Source organism: Zootoca vivipara, chromosome 9 (assembly GCF_965207765.1).
Source record: "Zootoca vivipara chromosome 9, rZooViv2.hap1.1, whole genome shotgun sequence".
Taxonomy (NCBI): domain Eukaryota; kingdom Metazoa; phylum Chordata; class Lepidosauria; order Squamata; family Lacertidae; genus Zootoca; species Zootoca vivipara.
Genome location: NC_142592.1, coordinates 68,230,541 through 68,257,213, shown reverse-complemented (window position 1 = coordinate 68,257,213; position 26,673 = coordinate 68,230,541). Strand labels below are relative to the sequence as shown.

The window sequence follows — 26,673 nt, the reverse complement described above, 5'->3', positions numbered from 1 at the left end:
ATCTGACAGAATTTCCTTTCCTAAAAACTTGGAACATAGACAAGAAGAGGTGGAAAGTCTCTTAAAATAAGAGATGTGCTAAATGGGCTTGTGTGTTGTTTGGTACCTTTCTTCTCTACCTTGAAACCCGAACAAGATTTTATTTCCCTCACCATGCAGGTGATGGAGAAGACAATCGGAACTCTAGAGGGCCACCTGTAGTTTCATTGGGAGTAAAGAAGAAACCTTTTAAATGTGTGGAATGTGGATTTTGCTTCCGTCATCGTTCACACTTGGGGGTACATCAATGGATTCACAGAGGAGAAAAGCCTTTTGAATGTATGGAATGTGGAAAATGTTTTAGCCGGAAGGAACACCTTACTTCGCACCAACAAACTCACACTGGGGAGAAGCCATTTAAATGTATGGAGTGTGGAAAGGGCTTTAATCAGAGAGCACACTCGACATCATCAAACTCACACAAGAGAAAAACCATATGAATGTATAGAATGTGGAAAGAGCTTCACTTATAGGGCAAATTGCAGAAGACACAAACAAACTCACACGGGAGAAATCATTTAAATGTATGGAGTATGGAAAGAGCTTCAGTAATAATGACACACTTACTTTACATCATCAAACTCACACGGGGAGAAACCATTTCAATGTATGGAGTGTGGAAAGAGCTTTAATCTGAGTGAACACCTTACTCGACATCATCAAACTCATACAGGAGAAAAACCATATGAATGTATAGAATGTGGAAAGAGCTTCACTTATAGGGCAAATTGCAGAAGACACGATCGAACTCACACAGGGGAGAAACCATTTCAATGTATGGAGTGTGGAAAGAGCTTTAATCGGAGTGAACACCTTACGCGACATCATCAAACTCACACGGGGAGAAACCATTTAAATGTATGGAGTGTGGAAAGAGCTTTAATCAGAGTGAACACCTTACTCAGCATCATCAAACTCACACAGGGGAGAAACCATTTAAATGTATGGAGTGTGGAAAGGGCTTTAATCAGAGAGCACACTCGACATCATCAAACTCACACAAGAGAAAAACCATATGAATGTATAGAATGTTTCCACAGAGCTGAAGAACCATACAGTTGAAGCTTTTAACCATTCTTTCCAAACTTACAAAAAGAAAAGGGGAATGCAATACTTGTCAGTGGCCACACAAAGCCATACGGACCACAGCAAACACACACCCCAAACAGACTGGGAGCTTGTTTTAACACTAGCATCATATGTTCCTAACACATAATCCCACTTAGCACTCTCACCTCAGCATTTTGCATTATATGCCGTTTCCTGTCTGCCCCACGTGTTACAGAAGTCCAGTCCGAAGGGAACCCACAGCGTGGATAACTGAAACTGTCTTGGACTGTGTAGAGTGACTGTGTAGAGCAGGCATGTCCAAAATCCATTTGGGGGGCCTAATCTGGCAGTCTATCTCCTGGGGTAAAATCCTAAAAACAACTTCAATCTTTAAAAAAAGCTCAACAACTTCAATCCTAAAAAAGCTCAACAACAAAAAAGGTCAGCTCTCACGCATGTTCACTTCATCAAATCTGGCCCTCTTTGAAAAAAGTTAGGGCACCCCTGGTGTAGAGTCACCATTGGCGCAACAACCTAAGCTGGCTAAAGGCGTTCCACACCACAAGGGACACTTGCGCCTGCCATGACAAAGCTGAATCTAAGAGCACCCACAAATTGCACACTTTCTCCTTGAAGATGTATGTTCTGGTCCTCAAACACTGCGCTTCAATCGGGAGAAAGCCGCACTCGCAGAGCTCAGACGATGCTTGATTTCGGCATCAGTGTCGGCCCTTGTGGAAAGATAACTGCCCAGGTAGGAGAGGTAATCAACACTTTCCAATGTTACACCGTTGAGTTGGATTTGTGGCACTGCAGAGGGGTTGTTTTGTGCTTGATGGGGCAGCACTTTGGTTTTTTGGGTGTTGGACAATAGGCAAAGCGTTCCCTAAGCTTCTGCAAAGATATTTAGGATGGTTTGGAGGTCATCCTCTGAGTGTGCGCACACTACGTTGTCATCAGCATATTGAAGTCAGGGTAACCTTACTCTTTGTCTTTGCTTTCAGCCTAGGAGGTGAGTGTAACATGTTGAGCACCACTGACCTGAACAGAGGAACCTATGTAACGGATTGACACGGTTTTGAAATATTTATTCCTACCTGGCTGGAAAAGAGTTAATCCACCTCCAGCCTGGCTGACATAAAATTCTGGTGGGGGCAGGACTGTTCCCAGTTTAAAAGGAGGGAGCAGGGGTTTTGTCAGTTGAGAGGGAGAGGGAGTGGGGAGGTGTGAAGAAGAAAGTTGAGAACCCAGGACAGTGGGGATCTAGATGAGGTTCAGGAAGGCTCGATGTTAAATGTTTGACAGAGATTATCTACAACCAAAACGTATCTTATAAACGCATGAAACGTTAAATAAACAACTATGTTCTAAGGTTAATAAAATTCTTCTCTTTTGTGCCAAGAAGTATCGTCATTATTTTTCCAGCAAAGTATCGGGACTCACAGTTGCCAGCGTGGAAAGGGGCAAACTTTTACAGTAGGGGGAAATCAAGCCGAGAGGGACCCTTTACTGGTGACAGGAGGTTATTCTATCAAACAGCCTAGGGTTTTTCTTTGATACTAGGCCACGTGAGCCGGAAGGAGAGTCTCTTTACTTATAAACTCACAAGAATAAAGTGGTTTATTTGGGAGGCGGCGGGAGAAGAGTGTGTGTGGCTTCACCTCTGGATTCCTGTGTCGCATTTTAGTAATAGAGAGGGGGACATTCGTCGCACCAACCACAAGGCACCCCCAGTTCTCAGCCAAACTAGAGGCTAGTTAAGGAAACTGATTGCAGATGCCCTCAGTGGTGTCAATTGCCACTTTGGGCAGTTGTTCCTCTCCACTAGACTTTTTGCGTGTGTGTGTGTGTGCAGCTAGGTTGGGAAGGTTTCCTCTTATTTTTATTTTATTTTATATTTTTTTCAAAAATACAGACATCAAATTCATTTTCTAACACAGGTCCATTACCTAAATTGCCTACATTGAAATTAAAATATGCATCATTACTCTAGACTTCTCTACTAGATATAAATACAATGCAGTTAGAAAATTTAGATTCTAAATATTATAAATTCCCACAAACCCCCCTTGCCAGTGTGTGATCTCAGAATTTTATTTCTTCCATCTTCTTGTGTTATTTCGATTTAGTAATTGTCCAATTAATTCTTTTATTCTTTCCTTACTTACTTACCCCTGTGCGTTTTACCCATTATCTATTATTATTTCAGTTCCGGAACAATCTCCCCCCCTCCCCTCCACTAGACCTTTTCAGCAAGCAACTCCTTTTGATGGTGGTTGATTTCTACCAACCGGAAAGCTCTCAGCACCAGAGCAACTTGCAAACAGAGGCCCTTCAGGATGTCCAATAAAGGGTAGCTGAGGTTACGGATACTGCAGAGGACATTCAGGAGGAATTTCAGCAGGGGCTGCAGGATGCTGTTGAACAAAGAGGCTAGGAAGGGTTCCAGTATTTGGTCTCCCATTGTAGTTAAGAGGTCAACCACCAACACCTGAATGAAGAGAAGGGCACCGTCAGAAGCAGCTGGTTCTTGCAAAAGACATTAACTGCAACTAACTATTGTATATTCCTGCGTATAACACTACTTTTTAACCCAGGTAAATCTTCTCAAAAGTTGGGGGTCGTCTTATATGCCGGGTCGTATTTCTTATACGGCGAGTATGTCCCAAAATCTATATTTTAACTGGGGGTCGTCTTTTACGGGTACCTCAAGACTGGATCCTTAACACACACATGTCCTACATCAGCTAATGGACAGTTATAATATAATATAATAATAATAATAATTTATTATTTATACCCCGCCCATCTGGCTGGGCTTCCCCTGCCACTCTGGGCGGCTTCCAACAAACATTAAAATGCATCAAATATCACAGATTAAAAACTTCCCTAAACAGGGCTGCCTTTAGGTATTTTCTAAATGTCAGGTAGTTGTTTATCTTTCTGACCTCTGATGGGAGGGTGTTCCACAGGGCGGGTGCCACTACCGAGAAGGCCCTCTGCCTGGTTCCCTGTAGCTTTGCTTCCCGCAGTGAGGGAACCGCCAGAAGGCCCTCGGCGCTGGACCTCAGTGTCTGGGCAGAATGATGGGGGTGGAGATGCTCCTTCAGGTATACTGGACCGAGGCTGTTTATGGCTTTAAAGGTCAGCACCAACACTTTGAATTGTGCTCGGAAACGTACTGGGAGCCAATGTAGGTCTTTCAAGACCGGTGTTATGTGGTCTCGGCGGCTGCTCCCAGTCACCAGTCTAGCTGCCGCATTCTGGATTAGTTGTAGTTTCCGGGTCACCTTCAAAGGTAGCCCCACGTAGAGCGCATTGCAGTAATCCAAGCGGGAGATAACCAGAGCATGTACCACTCTGGTGAGACAGTCTGCGGGCAGGTAAGGTCTCAGCCTGCGTACCAGATGGAGCTGAAAGACAGCTGCCCTGGACACAGAATTAACCTGCGCCTCCATGGACAGCTGTGAGTCCAAAATGACTCCCAGGCTGCGCACCTGGTCTTTCAGGGGCACAGTTACCCCGTTTAGGACCAGGGAATTCTCCACACCTGCCCACCTCCTGTCCCCCACAAACAGTACTTCTGTCTTGTCAGGATTCATTCTCAATCTGTTAGCTGCCATCCATCCTCCAACCGCATCACAGTTGTGCATCACAGCAAAGATGTCCCAAAACAAGGAGTGCCAACAGACGAGTCAAGTATCAAACACCTCAAAAACAGCATAGGCATAAGGAGTGAGTAAAATCATTAAAAGCCTAGAATTTGTAACAGATGGAAAGGACAAAACTTTCCTTTCTGGCCACCATCAACCAAATAAAAATTTAAAAGCTGCCTTCTTCATGGGAGAGACTTGGGTCTCCGGGAGAAAGCTATTTTGCAGAAAAAGCCACCTCTGACAAGACGTTTTCATATGGCCCTCCTCACAGTCCAAACTTGGCACAGAGATGGCAAGCCTCAAGACATTTGAGGTCATGGTGGAATATGGGGTGAAGCTAGTCGTTCAGGCCCTTGTTCTTTAGGAGTTTCTTAAATCTTACTCTGGTTGTGTATTCAATTTGAAACTCATTCTCACAGTAGACTAAATTTCAAGGCAGTAAAGAACACTACCTGGATAGTAGAAAAATGAGTTGTAAAAGAAAAGAAAAATACTTTCCGACTACATAATGGCCACTTCTTTTGTTTAATTACAAAGTCACTGGGCATTGCAATCCAGTCAGAGAAATAAAGAAGCAATAAAAATACTTTAAGGCTAGAAGGCAGCACCTCTTACTATTTTGTGGATGGGATTCAATCATGGGCACACTGGACTATTCACATGGATTTGACATTCTTGGGCAACAAACCTGCATCCATACCCCCCCCCACCCTGAGTTTTGCAGTATGGAAAGTGATGGGGAAATGTGCTGGAAAGCATGGGATGATCACTGCCTGATGCACATTGTAATTGAAACAAACTATCCATGACATCTAACCTCCCGGCAAACATAATTCAAACAAATCAGGATTATTTGATCAACAAAAAGGTTACTATGACCTTAGTCTTATGTTGGGATGGGGAAGAAAATGAAAATACCAGAAGACAGTAAGGATGATGGGAAAGATCGGGGGGCGGCAGACCCCTGCCCTATTTGTGTGCAGCAAAATGAGAAGCTGCAGTGGTGGAAGGAGAATGTCCTTGGCTCCTGGATACATCCAGATTTAATATTCTGTTACATAACAATCTATGCTTAAAACAGAGGTGTTTTTTTAAACCAGAGGTGGGCAACCTAATCTCATGTGGCAGCAAGAAGGGGAGAGAACTGGAGAGGAAAGTAGGGGGGGCAGGAAGAGTGTCCCACCCACCCACAGCTCTGACCTCACCTAGCGTGCAGCTGCCAAGAAATCACCCCTGAGGAACTGCAGCCTTTGAAAGCAGAAGAAAGGTCCACATTTCTAAGCAGCCAAAAACATACACCCAACCTCCACCCCCCTTTTTGGCAAGCAAATGCCCATTTCTGAATTAAGAGCCGATGCAGAGTTCAGGTAGAGTCCTCACCTGGAATATGGATTTGTTGAGAAAATGGATCAACTCTACTGTGAAAATGATGGGTACATTAACTAGGATCTTCAAGACGCCAAATAATTCTCTCAAGCCTTGCTGAATCATCTTCTCAGAACTGTCCAAAATTGTGGGGCGAAGGAAGGGGGAGAGAGAGAGAGAGAGACAGAGAGAGACACAGAGAGAGAAAGCTTCAAAGCCTGGCAAGAAAGAACAGTAGGCCTTGCTGGGATTTCCTTCCTTCCTGAGCCATTATACACAATCCTGGAGGCAATGGGCTATGGCTGTAACTCAGTGGCACAGCACCCTTTTTTGCATGCCAAAAATCTCATGTTCAGTCTACAGGTAGGGCTGGGAAGGACCCTTGCCTGAAACCAGCACTTTTTTTCTTTTAAAAAATGTTTAGGGGTACTCTCGACTCAAGAAAAATCACAATTTTGTAGTTCAAATCGGGGGAAATGAAAACAATAAATGGACAAAAGTACAAAGATTCACAAAATGTTTCAGGGTATGCATACCCCTGCGTCCCCCCAGAAAAAAAGCACAGCTTGAAACCCTGGAAAGTCACTGCATCAGTGTAGGCAATACTGAGATAGCTGGACCAGTGGACATAAGGGTATCTCTAATGAAACAGACCAAAAGCCCATCTAGTTCCAGCATCCTGTTCTCAGGGCCGGAGCGTCCATAAAGGCGAGCCAGGCAACCGCCTAGAGCGCCGTCATGGAAGGGGCGCTGCCAGCCTGCCCGCCGCCCTCCGCTCACAGCTTTCCCTCCTGCTGCTGCTGGCTGCTGAGGCGCTTTCCCGCAATGCCCTGCAGGGGGCGCAGGGCTGCGCCGCATGATGGGGAGGTGGGGGAACCTGAGCGCGCGCCCAGCGCAGCAGCGCCGGCACCGTCCGAGCGCCATGAGCCCAGCGGGGGCGAGCGGGGTCCGCGCTCGCCAGCCAGCCAGCCAGGCGGCAGAGCCGGCTCTAGGGGAGCTCAGCGCCCTCCCGCCTATGGAGGGGACGCCGAGAACTCCCCAGCGGCAGCCGCAGCGAGCGAGCGACGGTGGTAGTGGCGGCAAGCGCCCGCAGCTGAAGCCTTCAGCTACGGGCGCTGCAGCCGCCGCTGAGGAGCTCAAAGCGTCCCCTCCACAGGCAGGAGGGCGCCGAGCTTCCCCCTTGGCCCGCGCTCCTCCCGCCAATGGAGGGGACGCAGGGGCATCAGCTGTGTTGTGCATGCGTCATGACGCATGCGCCTGGGGGGCGCCAGAAGCTGTTTTTACCTAGGGCGCAAAAAGCCCTAGCACCTGCCCTGCCTGTTCTCACACTTCCTTCCTCAGTTTTACATATGCTAGTTACCTTTCAGCCACCTTCAACATGTAGACCGTATCATGATCTCTTCTAGGCTGGAAATAACGTCGATCTTCATTGTCTGTCCATGTAGCTGAAACGTCAAAAAATTACAAGGATGCACTTGAGCATTAAAAACATTCCATCTGGAAGGAGGACACGGGGTCCCCAAATCTAACAGGATAATGCCTTGTGGTGGTCCATGCTCAGGCCCAGCAATTGCTATTAACATAGCAGAGGTTGCCCTCTTGTGGCAAAGGAGAGACAGATAACAAGAAGTACATCACAGCAACTTCACTGAAAAGCAGGTGTGGAAAAGACAGCTGCCGTTCTCTACTTGTTACCCTGATCCACAGAATGCATCTCTTTGCATAAGGTTACTAACAGGCTTATTCTATTATTATGACAGGCTATAAGTAACAGCTAAGCTAAACTTGCAGCGCAAAAACTCCTTTGCAGTAGATAGATAGAGATAGATAGATGATAGATAGATAGATAGATAGATAGATAGATAGATAGATACCATACTTTATTGTCATTGTACTTTAAATAGTACAGTACAACAAAATTGAATGCCCTCCCTTAAAAACAAGACAAAAACACATACATGCACATTCCCCTATTCTGTGACACTGTCTTTGTTTAAAGTTGTGGCTTCCAAAGTTTTGCAATGTTGGAGGGGAAATTCGCTTATGTTTTTCCTTTCCCTTTTGTGTTGCATATTAGCTCTGCTTCCCTTCTCAGTCAGGTTGCTTTGAATATCTTGAAAGGCTCGGTTTATGTTTAGGAAGGTTAACATTTCAGCACACAATAAAAAAACTCTTTCTAATAAAGCTTTTGGTCTTTAGAGCAAGGGGAACTAACCGATGGCCCACATATGTATGTGAGTTTCCACCCCAAGGTTTTTTGTGGGCCCTCAAGGCCTCCCTAAATTGAAACCTTTTTTTGTACAGTTCTGTGCCTCTGGGTCCCTTCACTGTAACACTATGATGCCAAAAGGTTTTGGGGCAGCAAGGTTTGCCCAAATTTGTCCCTTAATTTCCCCCCATAGATATCCCACTGTAGACCCCAAGAGCGTCCAATTTTTGTCAATTTTTATATATCAGGTCCGTATAGTTAAAGCTATGGTTTTTCCAGTAGTGATGTATGGAAGTGAGAGCTGGACCATAAAGAAGGCTGATTGCCAAAGAATTGATGCTTTTTGAATTATGGTGCTGGAGGAGACTCTTGAGAGTCCCATGGACTGCAAGAATAATAATTTAATAATAATTTATTAAAGATCAAACCTCTCCATTCTGAAGGAAATCAGCCCTGAGTGCTCACTGGAAGGACAGATCGTGAAGCTAAGGCTCCAATACTTTGGACACCTCATGAGAAGAGAAGACTCCCTGGAAAAGACCCTGATGTTGGGAAAGATGGAGGGCACAAGGAGAAGGGGACGACAGAGGGCGAGATGGTTGGACAGTGTTCTCGAAGCTACGGACATGAGTTTGACCAAACTGCGGGAGGCAGTGCAAGTCAGGAGTGCCTGGCGTGCTCTGGTCCATGGGGTCACAAAGAGTCGGACACGACTAAACGACTAAACAACAACAACAACAACAACAATATATCAATATTTATATTCTCAAAATCCATATTTTACTGACCACTCCCATGTTCTTGAACTTCAACCTTACCCCCTTTAACAAGTGGCACAAGGAAAGTTGACCATAAGTCAATGCAGCCCCCTTGCCTGGAAAAGAATCATCCTGCTTTAGAGGCTAGTTGTACCTTTTCTTGGTTAGGATTGTCTCTTGTTTTTAATGCAAGGGCTGCTTGTTTAATTTTTCTGATCCACTGGCTTTTCATCTGCTGCTTGTCCCTCCCTCCCTCCCTTCCTTCCTTCCTTCCTTCCTTCCTTCCCTCTCTCTCTCTCACACACACACAGTTTGATTGTTTTTGCTGTATTTTTATTATTGCTTTATTTCATAAAATTTATATGCCACTTGATTATAAAAAAATCTCAAAGCAGTTTGCAAAAAGAATATATACAATTTCATAGAACAATTAAAACAACTATTTAAAACAATAAAGTCAACAATAAACTAAAAACAATAGAACCAGCAATAAGCTACAAACACACCAGCATTCTAGCCATCTGGGGAGGCTTGTCTAAGCAAAAATGTTTTTAGCTGGCGCTGAAAAGAGCACAGTGAAGTCGCCTGCCTGATGTCAATACTCAGGGAGTTCAAAAGATCAAGTTCTTACAAATGTGGAACAGGTCTTATGTGGCACCTGTATTGTTTTTGTCAGCTGCCTTGAACTTAAGGAGTGCTTTGTTGTTGTTGTTTAGTCGTTTAGTCGTGTCCGACTCTTCGTGACCCCATGGACCATAGCACGCCAGGCACTCCTGTCTCACTGCCTCCCGCAGTTTGGTCAGACTCATGTTGGCAGCTTCGAGAACACTGTCCAACCATCTCGTCCTCTGTCGTCCCCTTCTCCTAGTGCCCTCAATCTTTCCCAACATCAGGGTCTTTTCCAAGGATTCTTCTCTTCTCATGAGGTGGCCAAAGTATTGGAGCCTCAGCTTCACGATCTGTCCTTCCAGTGAGCACTCAGGGCTGATTTCCTTCAGAATGGATAGGTTTGATCTTCTTGCAGTCCATGGGACTCTCAAGAGTCTCCTCCAGCACCATAATTCAAAAGGAGTGCTTAGTCCCAGGCTTAACCTGCTTAATATCCCTTTAGACTCCTTTATTCCTCTGTGTTTTTGCTGGAAGCCGCGCAGAGTGGCTGGGAGAACCCACTCAGATGGGCGGGGTATAGGAAATAAATAAATAAATAATCTTCATCTAAAAATGCACTTGGGCTTTGGGCGGAAAAATAATTGAAGAGGAGCTGCAAACTCTTCACACACAGGTTCGGAATGGAGCATTTTCTGTTCCCCCATGACGAGCTTACATTTCGCTCTCTGGCTTCCAGCATTTCCAATACACATGTAACATTTTCTGCATGTAGTTATCAGCAGGAATCATTTCAGCAGTGCCCCCATTACATCAGAAGAAGCCCCGAGGGAACCCACACAATTGTGATGCAATTTCAAACAACACCTCGCTTTCCTCTTCCTAAAAACCCACTCTTGCTGTGAGGGATGTCCCTCTGCAAGCCAGGGCAGAAACCAGCACAGCATTTGGCTTCCTGTGAAACTGTGCATTTCAGCCTGACACAGCTGAAAACACAACAGGAAAGGGTGTGGTGTGAATAGGGCTGGACCTACCACCAGAGAGAGTGAAGCAGCCGCTTCAGACAGCAGACACAAGGCAGTCTGAGCCGTGTGCTACATGGCTTGCCCTAGGCCTCTCCTGACATCCCTTGTACTGTGCATTCAAGAGTATTTCTGCTCATGAAGGTATGGGGGTGGTTATTTGCAACCCCATCAATACTGTTTGCACCTGAAAAGGTTTTAGGGCAGGCACACTGCTTCATTTCCAAGCAGCGCATGGCCTGCAGCTGAAATCCTGCAACTTTTTGTACAGCCAATGTTCTGCCATGTTATTTTGTCTTGCTATGGTGCAAGGGTGACCTTCCAGATAGCATAACATTGGAGAAGCATTGCTGAGCAACTAAGAAAGCAGAATGACGTCTGGACGGTCCAGTCTAAATCCGCTCTAAATGCACTATTTTTACATCAGTGATGTGTTGTAGAATCCACCTGGGGGGGGGGACCACAATTCTTGGAGAAACCCTGAACTAGCCTCCTGCTTTCAGTTCAGATGCAATGAAGATGCCCCATAGCTAGTGCTAAAGAAAGAATCAACTGGCAATCCAATCAGGATTTTTGAACATGGAATGGTGGAGACGCCATCTGGCCCTTCACCTCTGGCAGCAAAATATCTCCTAGGCCAGTTGTGGGTGCAAGAAAGCAGAGGGAGACCTGGCAATAAGATTGTTGTTGTTGTTTAGTCGTTTAGTTGTGTCCGACTCTTCATGACCCCATGGACCATAGCACGCCAGGCACTCCTGCCTTGCACTGCCTCCCGCAGTTTGGTCAAACTCATGTTCGTAGTTTCAAGAACACTGTCCAACCATCTTGTCCTCTGTCGTCCCCTTCTCCTATTGCCCTCAATCTTTCCCAACATCAGGGTCTTTTCCAGGGAGTCTTCTCCAGGTGGCCAAAGTATTGGAGCCTCAGCTTCAGGATCTGTCCTTCCAGTGAGCACTCAGGGCTGATTTCCTTCAGAATGGATAGGTTTGATCTTCTTGCAGTCCATGGGACTCTCAAGAGTCTCCTCCAGCACCATAATTCAAATAAGATAGCCTAGTATAAGATAGCCTAGCAATAAGATAGCCTAGTAAAACACCAAATAGTTGCAGGAATCATTGAAGCGTTCCAAGTCTGCTTGAGAGCCAGTGTGATTTAGTGGTTATAGTGTCGGACTAGGACCTGGGAGACCCAGGGTTCAAATCCCCACTCAGCCGCAAAGCTCCCTGGGTGAAGTTGGGCCAGTCACTGCGTCTCAGCCTAGCCTACCTCACAGGGTTGTTTTGAAGATGAAAGAGGGAGTAATATGTAAGCCGCCTTGAGCCTCTTAGAGGAAAGGTGAGATACAGCTGAAATAATAAAAATAAAGCCCTTGTTACTCATATCCTCCAGGCCTTGCTTGCATCTTCCTCCTCTCAACCAATGAAGAGGAGGGGGGCAGTTTCACAGGCAGAAAAACATGCAAAAGGAACTGCAGACCTTAGATCTTCCAGGCCCTAAAGTAGGAGGCACAAAGCCTAGCCCTTCCCCGGCTCCAGACGTGGCAAGGATCCACAAGTCTCTGGCAGAGAAGTGGGCTCTTCAGCAAATAGACCCCCAGAAACCCAAGGCATTGTGTACATGCTAAAAAAAAAGAAGAGGGGCACCAAAAGGTCGCCAACTCTTTCACTTCCTCTTCGCATTTCAGTTCAGAGGCCTGGGGCCCACTTCCTTCTGCTCTCACTCACTGCCAGAAAGTTCCACTTCCCGGGGCTGAAGCAGTTCACTTTGCCATATTTATCACTTGTTAGAACCCTTGAGGTTTATCCCCTGGCGCCAGGTGCAAAATGCAGGCTCAAAGGGAGTGGGGGCCAATGGCCTAGTCCACTCCCCCCCCACACACACACACCCGTGAGCCATTCACTGGGATACGCAAGTAAAACTCTTTTGTCTGAGTTAACTACAGCAACCTTCCCCAATCTGGTGCCCTCCAGATGTTTTGGACTACAACTGGTGGGAGTTGTAGTCCAAAGTTTCTGGAGGGTGCCAAGTTGGCGAAGGCTACACTATAGACCAGGGACCCTGACATAAAACCCTACAAGCAGCCAGCAGATCTGCTCAAGGGCACAGTCACAGGCAACCAATTAATAATCGTTATTTGACGGGTGGAGAGCATTGAAGCTGAAAGATAAGAAATAAGCACATGTTGTTGTTTAGTCGTGTACGACTCTTCGTGACCCCATAGACCATAGCACGCCAGGCACTCCTGTCTTGCACTGCCTCCCGCAGTTTGGTCAAACTCATGTTCGTAGCTTCGAGAACACTGTCCAACCATCTTGTCCTCTGACGTCCCCTTCTCCTAGTGCCCTCAATCTTTCCCAACATCAGGGTCTTTTCCAAGGATTCTTCTCTTCTCATGAGGTGGCCAAAGTATTGGAGCCTCAGCTTCAGGACCTGTCCTTCCAGTGAGCACTCAGGGCTGATTTCCTTCAGAATGGAGAGGTTTGATCTTCTTGCAGTCCATGGGACTCTCAAGAGACTCCTCCAGCACCAGAATTCAAAAGCATCCATTCTTCGGCGAATAAGCACATAGCGGATAATTTATTTTGCCTGTATTTTCCTTGCTATTCTTAAACTACCGGGAGTCAGAAACCACCTTCAATCTCCTACAGAACGGTAAGAGTTTAACAGGAAATCCCATTCTACCTTCTGGGCACCGTCACAAATAAGACTGGGCACAATCCTTGGAGATCAAGAGGAAAGAGTTGATACCCTTCCTTCCCACTGCAGCACTGCAATGAAGGAAAATTAATTACCGTACTCTTGATCTCCAAGGATCCATCTCTGAAGGTCAAGGTTGCTTCCAGACAACTTGTTTGTTGAGCATATGATTTGTTTGCAGGGAATATTAGACGATGACATTTAACCAGCACTCATTCTGCTGTCTCTGCAGGGAGGATAAACAACATTGCATCAAGCAACGGTCTTCCCGCACTTTCCAGTGCATAAGAAAACCAGAAGAGCTCGCTGGATCAGACCAACGGCCCATCTGCTCCAACCTCCTGTTCTCTCATTGGCCAACCAGATGGCTTTGGGAAACCCACAGGCAGGATTCAATCCCAAGAGCCCTCTTCCGAAATCTTTGTCATGTGCCTGAAGCGGGGTCCAGGCTTCATCCTACTGCAATGAATGCACAAGTTTGGTTCGCTTAATGTCGAGTGAATATTTCATTTACTGAAGTCTGTGCTTTGTCCTGCCCTGAACCTGTTAAGCCATTCTGGCAGGGACCCGTTTCATCTCTTGCACAACATCCGTCAGAGGGTTAAGCCCTTAATAAACATGATTCTCATGCTTCCTTAGGAAGGAAGAGTCAGCTGCCCAAAGGAAGCCCTTGCACACTGAATTAACTCTGGCTTGCATGGATATTCCCTGGCTAATATCAGCTGCAACGCCTTGAGTTACCTTCTGTCTCAAGATTCCCAGAGGGAGGGGGATTGGGAATCTTTCGAAATATATTTAAAGACTAAGGTAGAAAAAGCGAATCTTGTGGCAGATTTATGAAGGGCAAGGAAATTAAAGAAAAAGAGAAATTGGAATTAAGCATGCATTAGACAAAAGGAAAATAATCAATATATAGGAAAGACTGGAAGTTGGAAAGGGTGGGGGGCAGGGGGAGGGAATCTCAGTTTTAAATGAAATGATTATATAAAGGAAGTTAAGGATATAGATGAAATGTATTTCAATTTTGGGTTGTTGTTGTTGTTGTTGTTGTTGTTTAGTCGTTTAGTCGTGTCCGACTCTTCGTGACCCCATGGACCATAGCACGCCAGGCACTCCTGTCTCGCACTGCCTCCCGCAGTTTGGTCAAACTCATGTTCGTAGCTTCGAGAACACTGTCCAACCATCTTGTCCTCTGTCGTCCCCTTCTCCTAGTGCCCTCAATCTTTCCCAACATCAGGGTCTTTTCCAAGGATTCTTCTCTTCTCATGAGGTGGCCAAAGTATTGGAGCCTCAGCTTCACGATCTGTCCTTCCAGGGAGCACTCAGGGCTGATTTCCTTAAGAATGGATAGGTTTGATCTTCTTGCAGTCCATGGGACTCTCAAGAGTCTCCTCCAGCACCATAATTCAAAAGCATCAATTCTTCGGCGATCAGCCTTCTTTATGGTCCAACTCTCACTTCCATACATCACTACTGGGAAAACCATAGCTTTAACTATACGGACCTTTGTCGGCAAGGTGATGTCTCTGCTTTTTAAGATGCTGTCTAGGTTTGTCATTGCTTTTCTCCCAAGAAGCAGGCGTCTTTTAATTTCGTGACTGCTGTCACCATCTGCAGTGATCAAGGAGCCCAAGAAAGTAAAATCTCTCACTGCCTCCATTTCTTCCCCTTCTATTTGCCAGGAGGTGATGGGACCAGTGGCCATGATCTTGGTTTTTTTGATGTTGAGCTTCAGACCATATTTTGCGCTCTCCTCTTTCACCCTCATTAAAAGGTTCTTTAATTCCTCCTCGCTTTCTGCCATCAAGGTTGTGTCATCTGCATATCTGAGGTTGTTGATATTTCTTCCAGCAATCTTAATTCCGGCTTGGGATTCATCTAGTCCAGCCTTTCGCATGATGAATTCTGCATATAAGTTAAATAAGCAGGGAGACAATATACAACCTTGTCGTACTCCTTTCCCAATTTTGAACCAATCAGTTGTTCCATATCCAGTTCTAACTGTAGCTTCTTGTCCCACATAGAGATTTCTCAGGAGACAGATGAGGTGATCAGGCACTCCCATTTCTTTAAGAACTTGCCATAGTTTGCTGTGGTCGACACAGTCAAAGGCTTTTGCATAGTCAATGAAGCAGAAGTAGACGTTTTTCTGGAACTCTCTAGCTTTCTCCATAATCCAGCGCATGTTTGCTATTTGGTCTCTGGTTCCTCTGCCCTTTCGAAATCCAGCTTGCACTTCTGGGAGTTCTCGGTCCACATACTGCCTAAGCCTGCCTTGTAGAATTTTAAGCATAACCTTGCTAGCGTGTGAAATGAGCGCAATTGTGCGGTAGTTGGAGCATTCTTTGGCACTGCCCTTCTTTGGAATCGGGATGTAGACTGATCTTCTCCAATCCTCTGGCCATTGCTGAGTTTTCCAAACTTGCTGGCATATTGGGTGTAGCACCTTAACAGCATCATCTTTTAAAATTTTAAACAGTTCAGCTGGAATATCATCACTTCCACTGGCCTTGTTATTAGCAATGCTTTCTAAGGCCCATTTGACTTCACTCTCCAAGATGTCTGGCTCAAGGCCAGCAACCACACTACCTGAGGTGTACGAGACCTCCATATCTTTCTGGTATAATTCCTCTGTGTATTCTTGTCACCTCTTCTTGATGTCTTCTGCTTCTGTTAGGTCCTTACCACTTTTGTCCTTTATTATGGTAATTTTTGTACGAAATGTTCCTTTCATATCTCCAATTTTCTTGAACAGATCTCTGGTTTTCCCCATTCTATTGTTTTCCTCTATTTCTTTGCATTGCTCATTTAAGAAGACCCTCTTGTCTCTCCTTGCTGTTTTTTGGAAATCTGCATTCAATTTTGGGTATGAATGAATATATGAATGTATGATTTTGTTTTGAGTCTTCTTTATGATTATGTTTATTATAATTATTATTATTTACATTATATCATGTTACATTATTATTTATTTAGGATTATATGATTATTATTTAAGTACGAATTTGATTTTAATTTTGTAAGTTTTGGTTATGATTCTGTATGTTATTATTTCTATTTTGTGGTTTTGTTCTGTATGTTATTATTTCTATATTATTGTTTTTTGGTGTGACTGTGAATGTATTTTTAATTTGAAATCTAATAAAGTTTATTTTTAATTAAAGGGAAAAAAGAGTTACCTTCTGTCTGGGTGCCTTTGCTGAGGGACTGTATCCTGTCTTGAGCTCTGGGTCTAAGCCAACCATCCAGGCTGCTCCACTCAAATCTCTCTTCCGTCTGGGCTGCCACCAACTTGGCCACCACAGGTGAGGGATCTCCTGTGGGACAAGGACAAATTCAGGCTATGACATTAGAGGTCACAGTGGGCAGGCAATGTTAAACCTAAGACCAGCCTGCTGGATCATCTAATCCAAATGTCTCTTCTGGGAAACCTGCAAGCAGGATTCAAGCAGCGGTTTTTGGAGGAGAACACCGCATGGACGAGGGGGAATTAAAGGAGGCACAAGGGGTTCACAATCCACTACAAGCTGAGGTACGGATGGGCTCTTAATCTCATCCACTTATTCAGGATTGTACTGCTTATCCATGAATTGTGCCCCACACATCTCTGTGTCTTTGTGTGACAAACTGTATCCTCAAAGAGAGAGATCAGAAGCTGAGGGCTCTGACAGCAAATGCTTGATAGCATCAGTTCCTTATAATCTTCATTTCCCATTCATTCATTCATTCATTCATTCATTCATTCATTCATTCAGTGCTGCACCCACTCTCCCAATGCAACCAGAAAAAATCCCCAAGCCACATAGATGCAAAGATTGCTGCTCCTGCTCTCATACAACCTGAACTCCCGTTCTCCAGAGAGGCAACAGGGCCTCAGGGCCAGGAAGAGAGGCGATGGGGCGGGGGGAGAAAAGTGACTACAGTACAAGACTCTGCAGGTGTATTCTGCCACGTGGTGCCTTTGCATGTGATTTTGCCGGCTTTTGCATGTACAAAATAGCATGACTCAGATACCACGCACATCCCCAGGCTCTGAATTAGTTCCCAAGGCACATCTACATTATGGACTGCGGTTGCTTCTAGTTGGCAGGTTTATTGAGTGTTCCGTCTTAATTTGCCTACACAAAGTTTGTGGAGGCTATGTTCAGTTTACTGAGCATTCATTCCAACCGATGTCATGAAAGGCATCAGTTATGCCACACTTCCCATTGCATTTCCCCATCTCAAAAGTCCTTACCACAAAAAAGTCTGATTTCTTTTCTCTCTTTTTTTTAATGCTTTGGGGTGCCAAGTTTGCTGTGCAAGAACAACAAAGTCACTTTAATTCCCCAATCTGAATTCGCCAATATATACCGCTGAATTCCACCTGCAAAATAGTACCAGTGGTCTTCCCCCCCCCTTTTTTATTATTATTACTAAATTATTACAAAAACAAAAAGAGAAACAAACAAACAAAGAAAGAAAAATTACAGCCTTTGCACCCACACCAAGCAGACACTTAATACGATCATTGCAAAACCAAATACAAAACACAAATGACTTCCCGTATACTCCTTAATTCAGATATAGAAAATTGGTTGCCCATAGAAACTATTCTCATGATTATAATACCGCTGAATTTCACCTGCAAAATAGTACCATGGTCTTACTAAGCTGATCAACTCAAAGAGAAGTCCCTATGATCTCAGTAGAACTTAAGAGCTTAGTCAGGGCATGTGTGAGTACCGCCTTAAATGAGTTTACTACCTGGAAACTTAGTTCTGTAAGGGGAGCAAGGGTTCTGAATTCAGGGTATCCCTGTGAATACCAGTTACTGGAAACCACAGTATACCTGTGGAGATAACTTTGAATAGCATCCAATTTCTGTGACCTTAATCCAGGCATCCCCAAACTTCGGCCCTCCAGATGTTTTGGACTACAATTCCCATCTTCCCCAACCACTGGTCCTGTTAGCTAGGGATCATGGGAGTTGAAGGCCAAAACATCTGGAGGGCCGCAGTTTGGGGATGCCTGCCTTAATCCCTCCTGCTCACCTGCCTCAAGCACATCCTTTCAAAGTTTCTGCTCTGGGACTGTTGCCCATCCCCCTTTTTTTAGGATTTACCTATCAAAACTTCATTGAAGCCATCCAATGGAAGATCCCTTTGGCCCTCCTTTCTCCCGGCTAATTTTTGTACGGGTTCGTCCACACTGATGTTAGCAGGGTCGTTCATGTTGGAGGAGTCGCCTCGAGCAGGATTTGTCCATGTGCTGATGGGATTAGAAAGAGAAAACCAGAAAGCATCATGCCACATTCAGTAAGTTAAACATCAGGGGACGCGGGTGGCGCTGTGGTCTAAACCCCTCGGGCTTGCTGATCGGAAGGTTGGCGGTTTGAATCCCCGCGATAGGCTGAGTCCCTGTTGTTTTGTCCCAGCTCCTGCCAACCTAGAAGTCTGAAAGCATGCCAGTGCAAGTAGATAAATAGGTACCGCTGTGGCAGGAAGGTAAACGGCTTTTCCGTGCGCTCTGGCGCTCGTCACGGTCCTCCGTGCGCCAGTAGCGGTTTAGTCCTGCTGGACACATGACCCAGAAAACTCTCTGTGGACAAACGACGGCTCCCTCAGCCTGAAAGCAAGATGAGCGCCGCAACCCCAGAGTCGCCTTGGACTGGACTTAACCGTCCAGGGGTCCCTTACCTTATTTACCAGAGTTAAACTTCCCCATCACTAAAATTAAAACCTGAAGGGGTTCCAATAGTCACAAGAGAACAAGAGCCCCAAAGAGCTAAATCTCCACACTCCTTTGTATCATTTCCACCATTTGCAGAATGCACAAAAAAGTATATATTTCCTACAAAAGAGACACAAAACTTTTGATTCCTGAGTATGCTAAAGCTATCCAATACCTCTTTTTCACCCATTTAGTTTCACAACCGCCTTATGTCATCTCCGAGAAACAATCACATACTGCCCAAGCTTTCACAAACTCACTATATGGTAATAATAATTTATTATTTATACTCTGTCCATCTGGCTGGGTTTCCCCAGCCACTCTGGGCAGCTCCCAACAGAACATTAAAAACACGATAAAAGATCAAGCATTAAAAACTTCCCTAAACAGGGCTGCCTTCAGATGTCTAAAAGTCAGATAGTTGTTTATTTCCTTGACACCTGATGGGAGGGCGTTCCACAGGGCGGGTGCCACCACCAAGAAGGCCCTCTGCCTGGCTCCCTGTAACCTCACTTCTCACAGGGAGGGAACCGCCAGAAGGCCCTCGGTGCTGGACCTCAGTGTCCGGGCAGAACGATGGGGGTGGAGACGCTCCTTCAGGGATACTGGGCTGAGGCCATTTAGGGCTTTAAAGGTCAGCACCAACACTTTGAATTGTGCTCAGAAACGGACTGGGAGTCAATGTAGGCCTTTCAGGACCGGTGTAATGTGGTCTCAGTGGCCACTCCCAGTCACCAGTCTAACCTTTCCCCAGCCTGAATAGGAAAAACTTTTCCATAATTTGATAGCACTTCTTCATACAGCACATAGTCAAATTATGTTTGTTGTTGTTGTTTAGTCGTGTCCGACTCTTCGTGACCCCATGGACCAGAGCACGCCAGGCACTCCTGTCTTGCACTGCCTCCCGCAGTTTGGTCAGACTCATGTTCATAGCTTCGAGAACACTGTCCAACCATCTCGTCCTCTGTCGTCCCCTTCTCCTTGTGCCCTCCATCTTTCCCAACATCAGGGTCTTTTCCAGGGAGTCTTCTCTTCTCATGAGCTGGCCAAAGTATTGGCCAAACTACCCTGTTTCTCCGAAAATAAGACATACCCATAAAATAAGCCGTAGCAGGATTTCTAAGCATTTGCGCAATATAAGCCATACCCCAAAAATAAGACATAGTGATAGGCGCAGTTCTGGAAGGTGCCAAGGAAGAGGCTAGGCTGGACATGTAATTAAAAAAAAAGTAATAAGACATCCCCTGAAAATAAGCCACCGTGGGTTTTTGGGGGGGGGGTTGAGGAAAAATAAATATAAGACAGTGTCTTATTTTCGGAGAAACACAGTATGTTTAGGGAAGCTTTTAATATTTAACAGACCATTGTATTTTAATATTTTGTTGGAAGCCGCCTAGAGTGGCTGGGGAAACCCAGCCAGATGGGCGGGGTATTTATATTATTATTATTATTATTATTATTATTATTATTATTATTATTATGGATTATGGAACTTGCTTCCACAGGAAGCAGTGATGGCCACTAACATGTTGTTGTTGTTTAGTCGTTCAGTCGTGTCTGACTCTTCGTGACCCCATGGACCAGAGCACGCCAGGCACTCCTGTCTTTCACTGCCTCCCGCAGTTTGGTCAAACTCATGTTCGTAGCTTCGAGGACACTGTCCAACCATCTCGTCCTCTGTCGTCCCCTTCTCCTAGTGCCCTCCATCTTTCCCAACATCAGGGTCTTTTCCAGGGAGTCTTCTCTTCTCATGAGCTGGCCAAAGTATTGGCCAAACTACCCTGTTTCTCCGAAAATAAGACATACCCATAAAATAAGCCGTAGCAGGATTTCTAAGCATTTGCGCAATATAAGCCATACCCCAAAAATAAGACATAGTGATAGGCGCAGTTCTGGAAGGTGCCAAGGAAGAGGCTAGGCTGGACATGTAATTAAAAAAAAAGTAATAAGACATCCCCTGAAAATAAGCCACCGTGGGTTTTTTGGGGGGGGGGTTGAGGAAAAATAAATATAAGACAGTGTCTTATTTTCGGAGAAACACAGTATGTTTAGGGAAGCTTTTAATATTTAACAGACCATTGTATTTTAATATTTTGTTGGAAGCCGCCTAGAGTGGCTGGGGAAACCCAGCCAGATGGGCGGGGTATTTATATTATTATTATTATTATTATTATTATTATTATTATGGATTATGGAACTTGCTTCCACAGGAAGCAGTGATGGCCACTAACATGTTGTTGTTGTTTAGTCGTTCAGTCGTGTCTGACTCTTCGTGACCCCATGGACCAGAGCACGCCAGGCACTCCTGTCTTTCACTGCCTCCCGCAGTTTGGTCAAACTCATGTTCGTAGCTTCGAGGACACTGTCCAACCATCTCGTCCTCTGTCGTCCCCTTCTCCTAGTGCCCTCCATCTTTCCCAACATCAGGGTCTTTTCCAGGGAGTCTTCTCTTCTCAGGAGGTGGCCAAAGTATTGGAGCCTCAGCTTCACGATCTGTCCTTCCAGGAAGGAAGGAAGGAAGGGCCACTAACATAGATGGCTTTAAAAGAAGACTGGAAATTCATGGGGGAGACAAATATCAATGGCTAGTAGCCCTGGTGGCTATGCGCTTTCTCCACAACCTCCTTTCCTGCCAGTTTTGGCCCCGGCATCTGGTTCTGATCCAACTGGATTGACAACCACCCTCCCACCTCTCTCCTTTCTGGGCTTTGACTGGCTGGAACTGAAGCCTTGCTGAGACCTGCCGACGTTTCAGGCATCCTTTTGGTACAGTGATATGCTTATCATGGATAATTATGGAACCATCGTGAAGGTGCCAAGCAATAATAAACAGAATTTGTACAAATAGTAGCAGGATGACTTGCCTCAATGAAAATTGGAAACCCATGTAAGCTTTGGACTGTGGTGGACCTAATGGAACTTTAGAAACCTTATGAGAATTAGAGACGGGAGGAGAAGGAACAACTTGGAAAGAATGTAAGAGTCATTTATTAACTTTTGGAATTGATATGTGGGGTACCAGGAAACTTTTCTTAATCCCACACACGCACCAAATAGTTGTGGTATATATATCTATCTTTTGTGGCAAAAATTCTATGTGGCTATAGATATTTGTAAAATATAAATGTTCCGACAATGTGCCTGAGGACTGCAAATTAGTTTGCATAAAACTGTAATAAATGACCCGTCCTAACAAAAGAACGTAAGCATTGCCTTCCCGGATCAGAACAATGGCATCCTGTTCTCACAGTGGTCAAACAGATGTCCATAGGAAACCTGCAAGCAGGATTCAAGCAAAAGAGCCACTCTCCCCTCCTGTGACCTCAAGCAACTGGTATTCAGACTGGATTGCTTCCAACTGGATACACTGGTAGCCCTCTCCTCCTCTATGAATTTGCCTCGTTTAAAGCCATCCAAGTTGGTGGCCATCGCTGCCTCCTTTATATATATTATTAAAGTTTCTGTTTTACAATTTAAAATACTCATTTAAACTTCCTTAAGATATCAATGACTTCCCTTCCTTCTCTTTCCATGGTTCATTTTATATCTTATAAATCCCTGCATATTTTACCAAAACTTGACCATTCAGTATTCCTTTATTGCATCCATCAAAACTTGTTTACACGGTTGAATTTATCTTAATGCTGCCAGCATTTTCAGCTGTATACAATTATTTCCCATATATTCAATAAACGTTTTCCCATCTTTAAATGTTATATTCTTCTTGTTCTCTTAATCTATGGATTAAGTGTGCATTGTGCAAGCTGCCCATATTCTGTCAACTTAAGTTGCCACTCTTCGTCGATTGGGACCTCGCGCATTTTCCATTTTGGGGCTAACAAAACACGGGCCGCTGTAGTAGCATACATAAATAACCTGTATTGACACCTGGGAATTTTCGCCTGGATTATCCCCAACAGAAAGGTCTGTTTTCTTTTGAGGGGGGAGGACTTTTAAACATTTTTTTTTCATTTAAAGGGGTAAAAGAGTACAGTGGTACCTCGACTTACGACGACGCTCTTTGGAAGTCTAAACCTTTGGAAGTCGAAGCGCCCATTTTGCGCATGCACGCTGCGAAAATACTTCCAGGTTAGCGGACTTCGGAAGTCGAAACCTTCGGAAGTCAAGGCCTTCGGAAGTCGAGGTAACACTGTATTGGGAAATGATTCATAATGAATTGGCCATCCATGCCTCCTGTGGGAGGGAGTTCCATCGGAGCGTTTGCCTTTACTGAAATGAACAAAACACAGCACTTCATTGCACTTGAGCCTACCCATTCTGCTGCAAGAGGCCGTCTCCATTCCCCAGGCTGGTTCCTCTCCGCCGTGGCTGCTGTTCATCTTCCTGGCTGCCAACAGAAGTTTGGCAACATAACTCGTTAGGTAAAGAACAAGGAGGAAAAACCTGCTGGCATTTTCTCATGGAACGCTTAGCTTAAATATGCAGCATGGATGAGCCCAGGTCTGTCTTTACCCAGGGGTGCGGGGCACCCGGGCAGCAAATTTGGGGGGGGCACCAGCCACTGAAGCCACCTAAACTCTTAACTATCTACCCGTTATGAATAATAATTTTGATCAAGCTAGAAAAACAAAATACATATATACCTAGGTATTACCGAAATGTATACCTACTGTTTTACTAAAGGACTTTTGACTGTGTACACTCATTTACCAAAGATGTCCTGTGCCAGCGGCGGCTCTTGTCATTCACAATGGCGGCGCTTGTCAGACTCAGTGACGGCGCTTGCCATGCTCAACGGCGCCGTGCACGCAAAATTAACTCTAACATCAAAATATTATGTTACGTATTGTACTGAGCTGCTAGGAGGCAGCGGGGTCAACGGCACCTTTGACGCGACTGATGTTCCTCCTAAGTGATGCCTAAACAATACTTATAAGTTTAAGTGTGGTGATGTGGTATGCTTAAGTACTGTATAAGTGTATTGAAAATAAAAAAGTAAATTAAAAAGTTTGTTTCTTTTTCCTCCCTTCTTTCGTAAACAAGAGATAAGGTGTAAGCGTGTCCGACATAAACATAATAAAAGTTAATTTGGGGGCTAAACTAAATTTGGGGGCGCTGGGCGGATGTTTGCACCCCGGCAGCGCATATGCTCATAGCTGCCTAGTACCCCGTTTTCCCCGGGAAACCCCCGTTTTTACTTACCTTTTCCCGGTGGTCCCCCGTATCACTTCGTCTCCCGTTTTTCTCCGTTATTTTCTCCTGCCGGCGGCCATTTTTTTTCTTTCCGATTTGCCCTTCTATGGGCACCAAAAATGGCCACCGCCGGCTTCAAAATCACATCTACGCATGTCCAGAAGTGCATAGACGCAACTTCCGGTGTCGGCGGCGGCCATTTTTGGTGCCCATAGATGGGCGGAGCAACACCGGAAGTTGCGTCAACACACTTCCGGACATGCGTACAAGCGACTTTTGAAGCCGCCGCCGGCCATTTTAGGTGCCCATAGAAGGGCAAAGCGACACCGGAAGTTACGTCGACGCAACTTCCGGTGTCACACGGCTGCCAGTCCCGGATTCTGCAGTCCGGGACTTGGAAGGTAAGCATATGCTAACGACAGCCCTGGATGAGCCATTACGATTTATTTTGTAAAATCACCTTGCTGCAAAAAGCACTTGAACTCCTGTACCAAGACCGATCTAGATCCACAACTATCAGACGCATAATTGCACACAGAAACCTACGTACCTCTGATCAAGAGCAGGTGCTGAGTTTTCCGCTGTGGGATCAACTCCACTTCCCCACCTCCTTTGCTCCTCATCCAACACATGCGCAGCCTCCGCATTGAATTCCGAATACCTCTTCCTGCTCACCTCTCCCCCCATTGAGCTCTCCTCTTCCGCAGCCACCTTGTCTATCAACTCCTTTATTTCAAGGCCTCCTTTTTATCATCGGGGAAAAAAACTGTCTGGAGAAAAGGGGAGGGGGGGAAGGAGGAGGCAGATTCCTGGATGACCAAGGGGTCAGCCAATCAGGCTCAGGCGTTTCAACTGGAAACCAGAAGGAAAGACACAAGTCCCCTGAATTCAGTAGAGGGGAGAATGTGGTCCATGTGTCCTGCAGGTGACAAGTGGCTTTCCAAAGCAGGTGGCTTCATCGCTAGAAAACCAGGCAGGTCTGCTATCCCCCGTTGAGCTCAGCAACAGCCTCTGTTGGTTCTTATGCATGAGCAAGACACAAATGATAGAAATAAGGAGTTAAATAAAGCAAGTCAATGCACAAATCATAGAATTGCAGAGCTGGGAAGGAACCCCAATGGTCACCAAGGCTCATCTAGTCCAACCCCCTGCAATGCAGGAATCCTGCCACAGCCATCCCTGGATGGGTTCAAACCACCGATTTTCTGATTAACAGCCAGACTCACCGACCCATTGCACCACAGGAACTTTGGTTCTGGGGACCTTCTGCATGCGAGGCAGGTGTCCTCTTGCCACCGAACTGCAGCCCCTCTCAAATACGAAGAATAGGAAGCTGCCTTATACCGAGATCTTTGGCCCCTTAGCTCAGCACCAGGCTGGCAGCGTCTCTGAAGTATTATTCCAGGCAGGCATCTCTCCCAGCCCTACCTTGAGATGCCAGGGATCGCATGCAAAGCAGATGCTCTGCCGCTGAGCTTTTGCTAAACAAAGCTTTGAAATGCAAAGTGGTGAGAACGCCGCCTCCTGTTCCTCTGCTTTAGGATCCCAGCCATTTAAAAAGGAGAGAGAGAAATCCCCTCTCTGCAAAACGTGAGTCTGGGGGCAGCAAAAGTCAATCCGATTGCACCCCAACCCGCACAAAAAATATCCAGGGCACATTGGCATGCAGACCCCGTCTAAATAAATAAATAATAATAATAATAATAATAATAATAATAATTTATTTACCTACCTCGCAGGGTTGTTGTGAGTACAAAGGAGATCACCATGCACACTCTGCCCCGAGCTCCTTTTTTGTGGGATGGAGAGCATGAAACGGAAAAGGCAGCAATAACAACAGCAATCACCTCTTCACCGGTGTGCAGGCCAGGTACGCTTCGATCCCTCCAGGTGCATCAGAAGAGGACCCCCGAATGGAGCCCCGCTCAGCAAGCGGCACCTCTATCCTTTCGTCTCTCTGCGGGCGACGCCGAGCTGCGCAGACAGAAAGGCCGGAAACCGGCAGCTTTGTCTCGTTGATTGGCAGGCCTTGCGCCCGCCCACGCGGCTCTTGAAATCCACCCGCCATTGGCGCCTCAGTCCGCACGCGCGGCTCCGCGGCCACCAATCTCGGAGGGGGAAGGGGGCGGGGAAACAAGGGGAGGCGGAGCCGAGGGAGGGAGGGAAGCAAAGGGCGGGGCCAAGCCCTTAAAGGGGCCGGCGTCTATTCTCTCTTTCAGGTTTTGGAAGGAGGAATAAAGGTTTGGGGAGGAAAGTAAAGAAGCCAAGGGAGGTAGAGGAGCAGGTGTCTGGCTGCAGGCCCCTAGCAAAAGAGTTGGTACTGATTGCCCTTCCTAAGGGGAGGGATTCTGTTATCTCAGGCTCTCTCCTCCACTCTGCATTTTCCCCATCTCCTGTGCGCTGAC

General features: G+C 45.7%; 1 protein-coding gene across 4 annotated transcripts; it reads right to left on the bottom strand.

Annotated features, from left to right (window-relative positions):
- Positions 1 to 2,958: 2,958 nt before the first annotated feature.
- On the bottom strand, positions 2,959 to 26,305 carry LOC132592706 (uncharacterized). 4 transcript variants are annotated; one of them, XM_088676495.1, is made up of 8 exons: positions 26,001 to 26,305; positions 24,819 to 25,288; positions 23,388 to 23,462; positions 18,507 to 18,652; positions 16,582 to 16,719; positions 7,471 to 7,555; positions 6,126 to 6,246; positions 2,959 to 3,580 (listed from the first exon to the last, which is right to left on the bottom strand). In XM_088676495.1, the coding sequence occupies exons 2-8, from the start codon at positions 24,953 to 24,955 to the stop codon at positions 3,329 to 3,331; spliced, it is 954 nt and encodes a 317-aa protein (XP_088532621.1). In that variant the 5' UTR covers positions 24,956 to 25,288; positions 26,001 to 26,305; the 3' UTR covers positions 2,959 to 3,328. The 4 variants fall into 4 exon arrangements, with proteins under 4 accessions (XP_088532621.1, XP_088532624.1, XP_088532622.1 ...); XM_088676498.1 differs by having other exon boundaries at positions 26,116 to 26,294; XM_088676496.1 differs by having other exon boundaries at positions 25,997 to 26,292.
- Between the last annotated feature and the right edge of the window lie 368 nt (positions 26,306 to 26,673).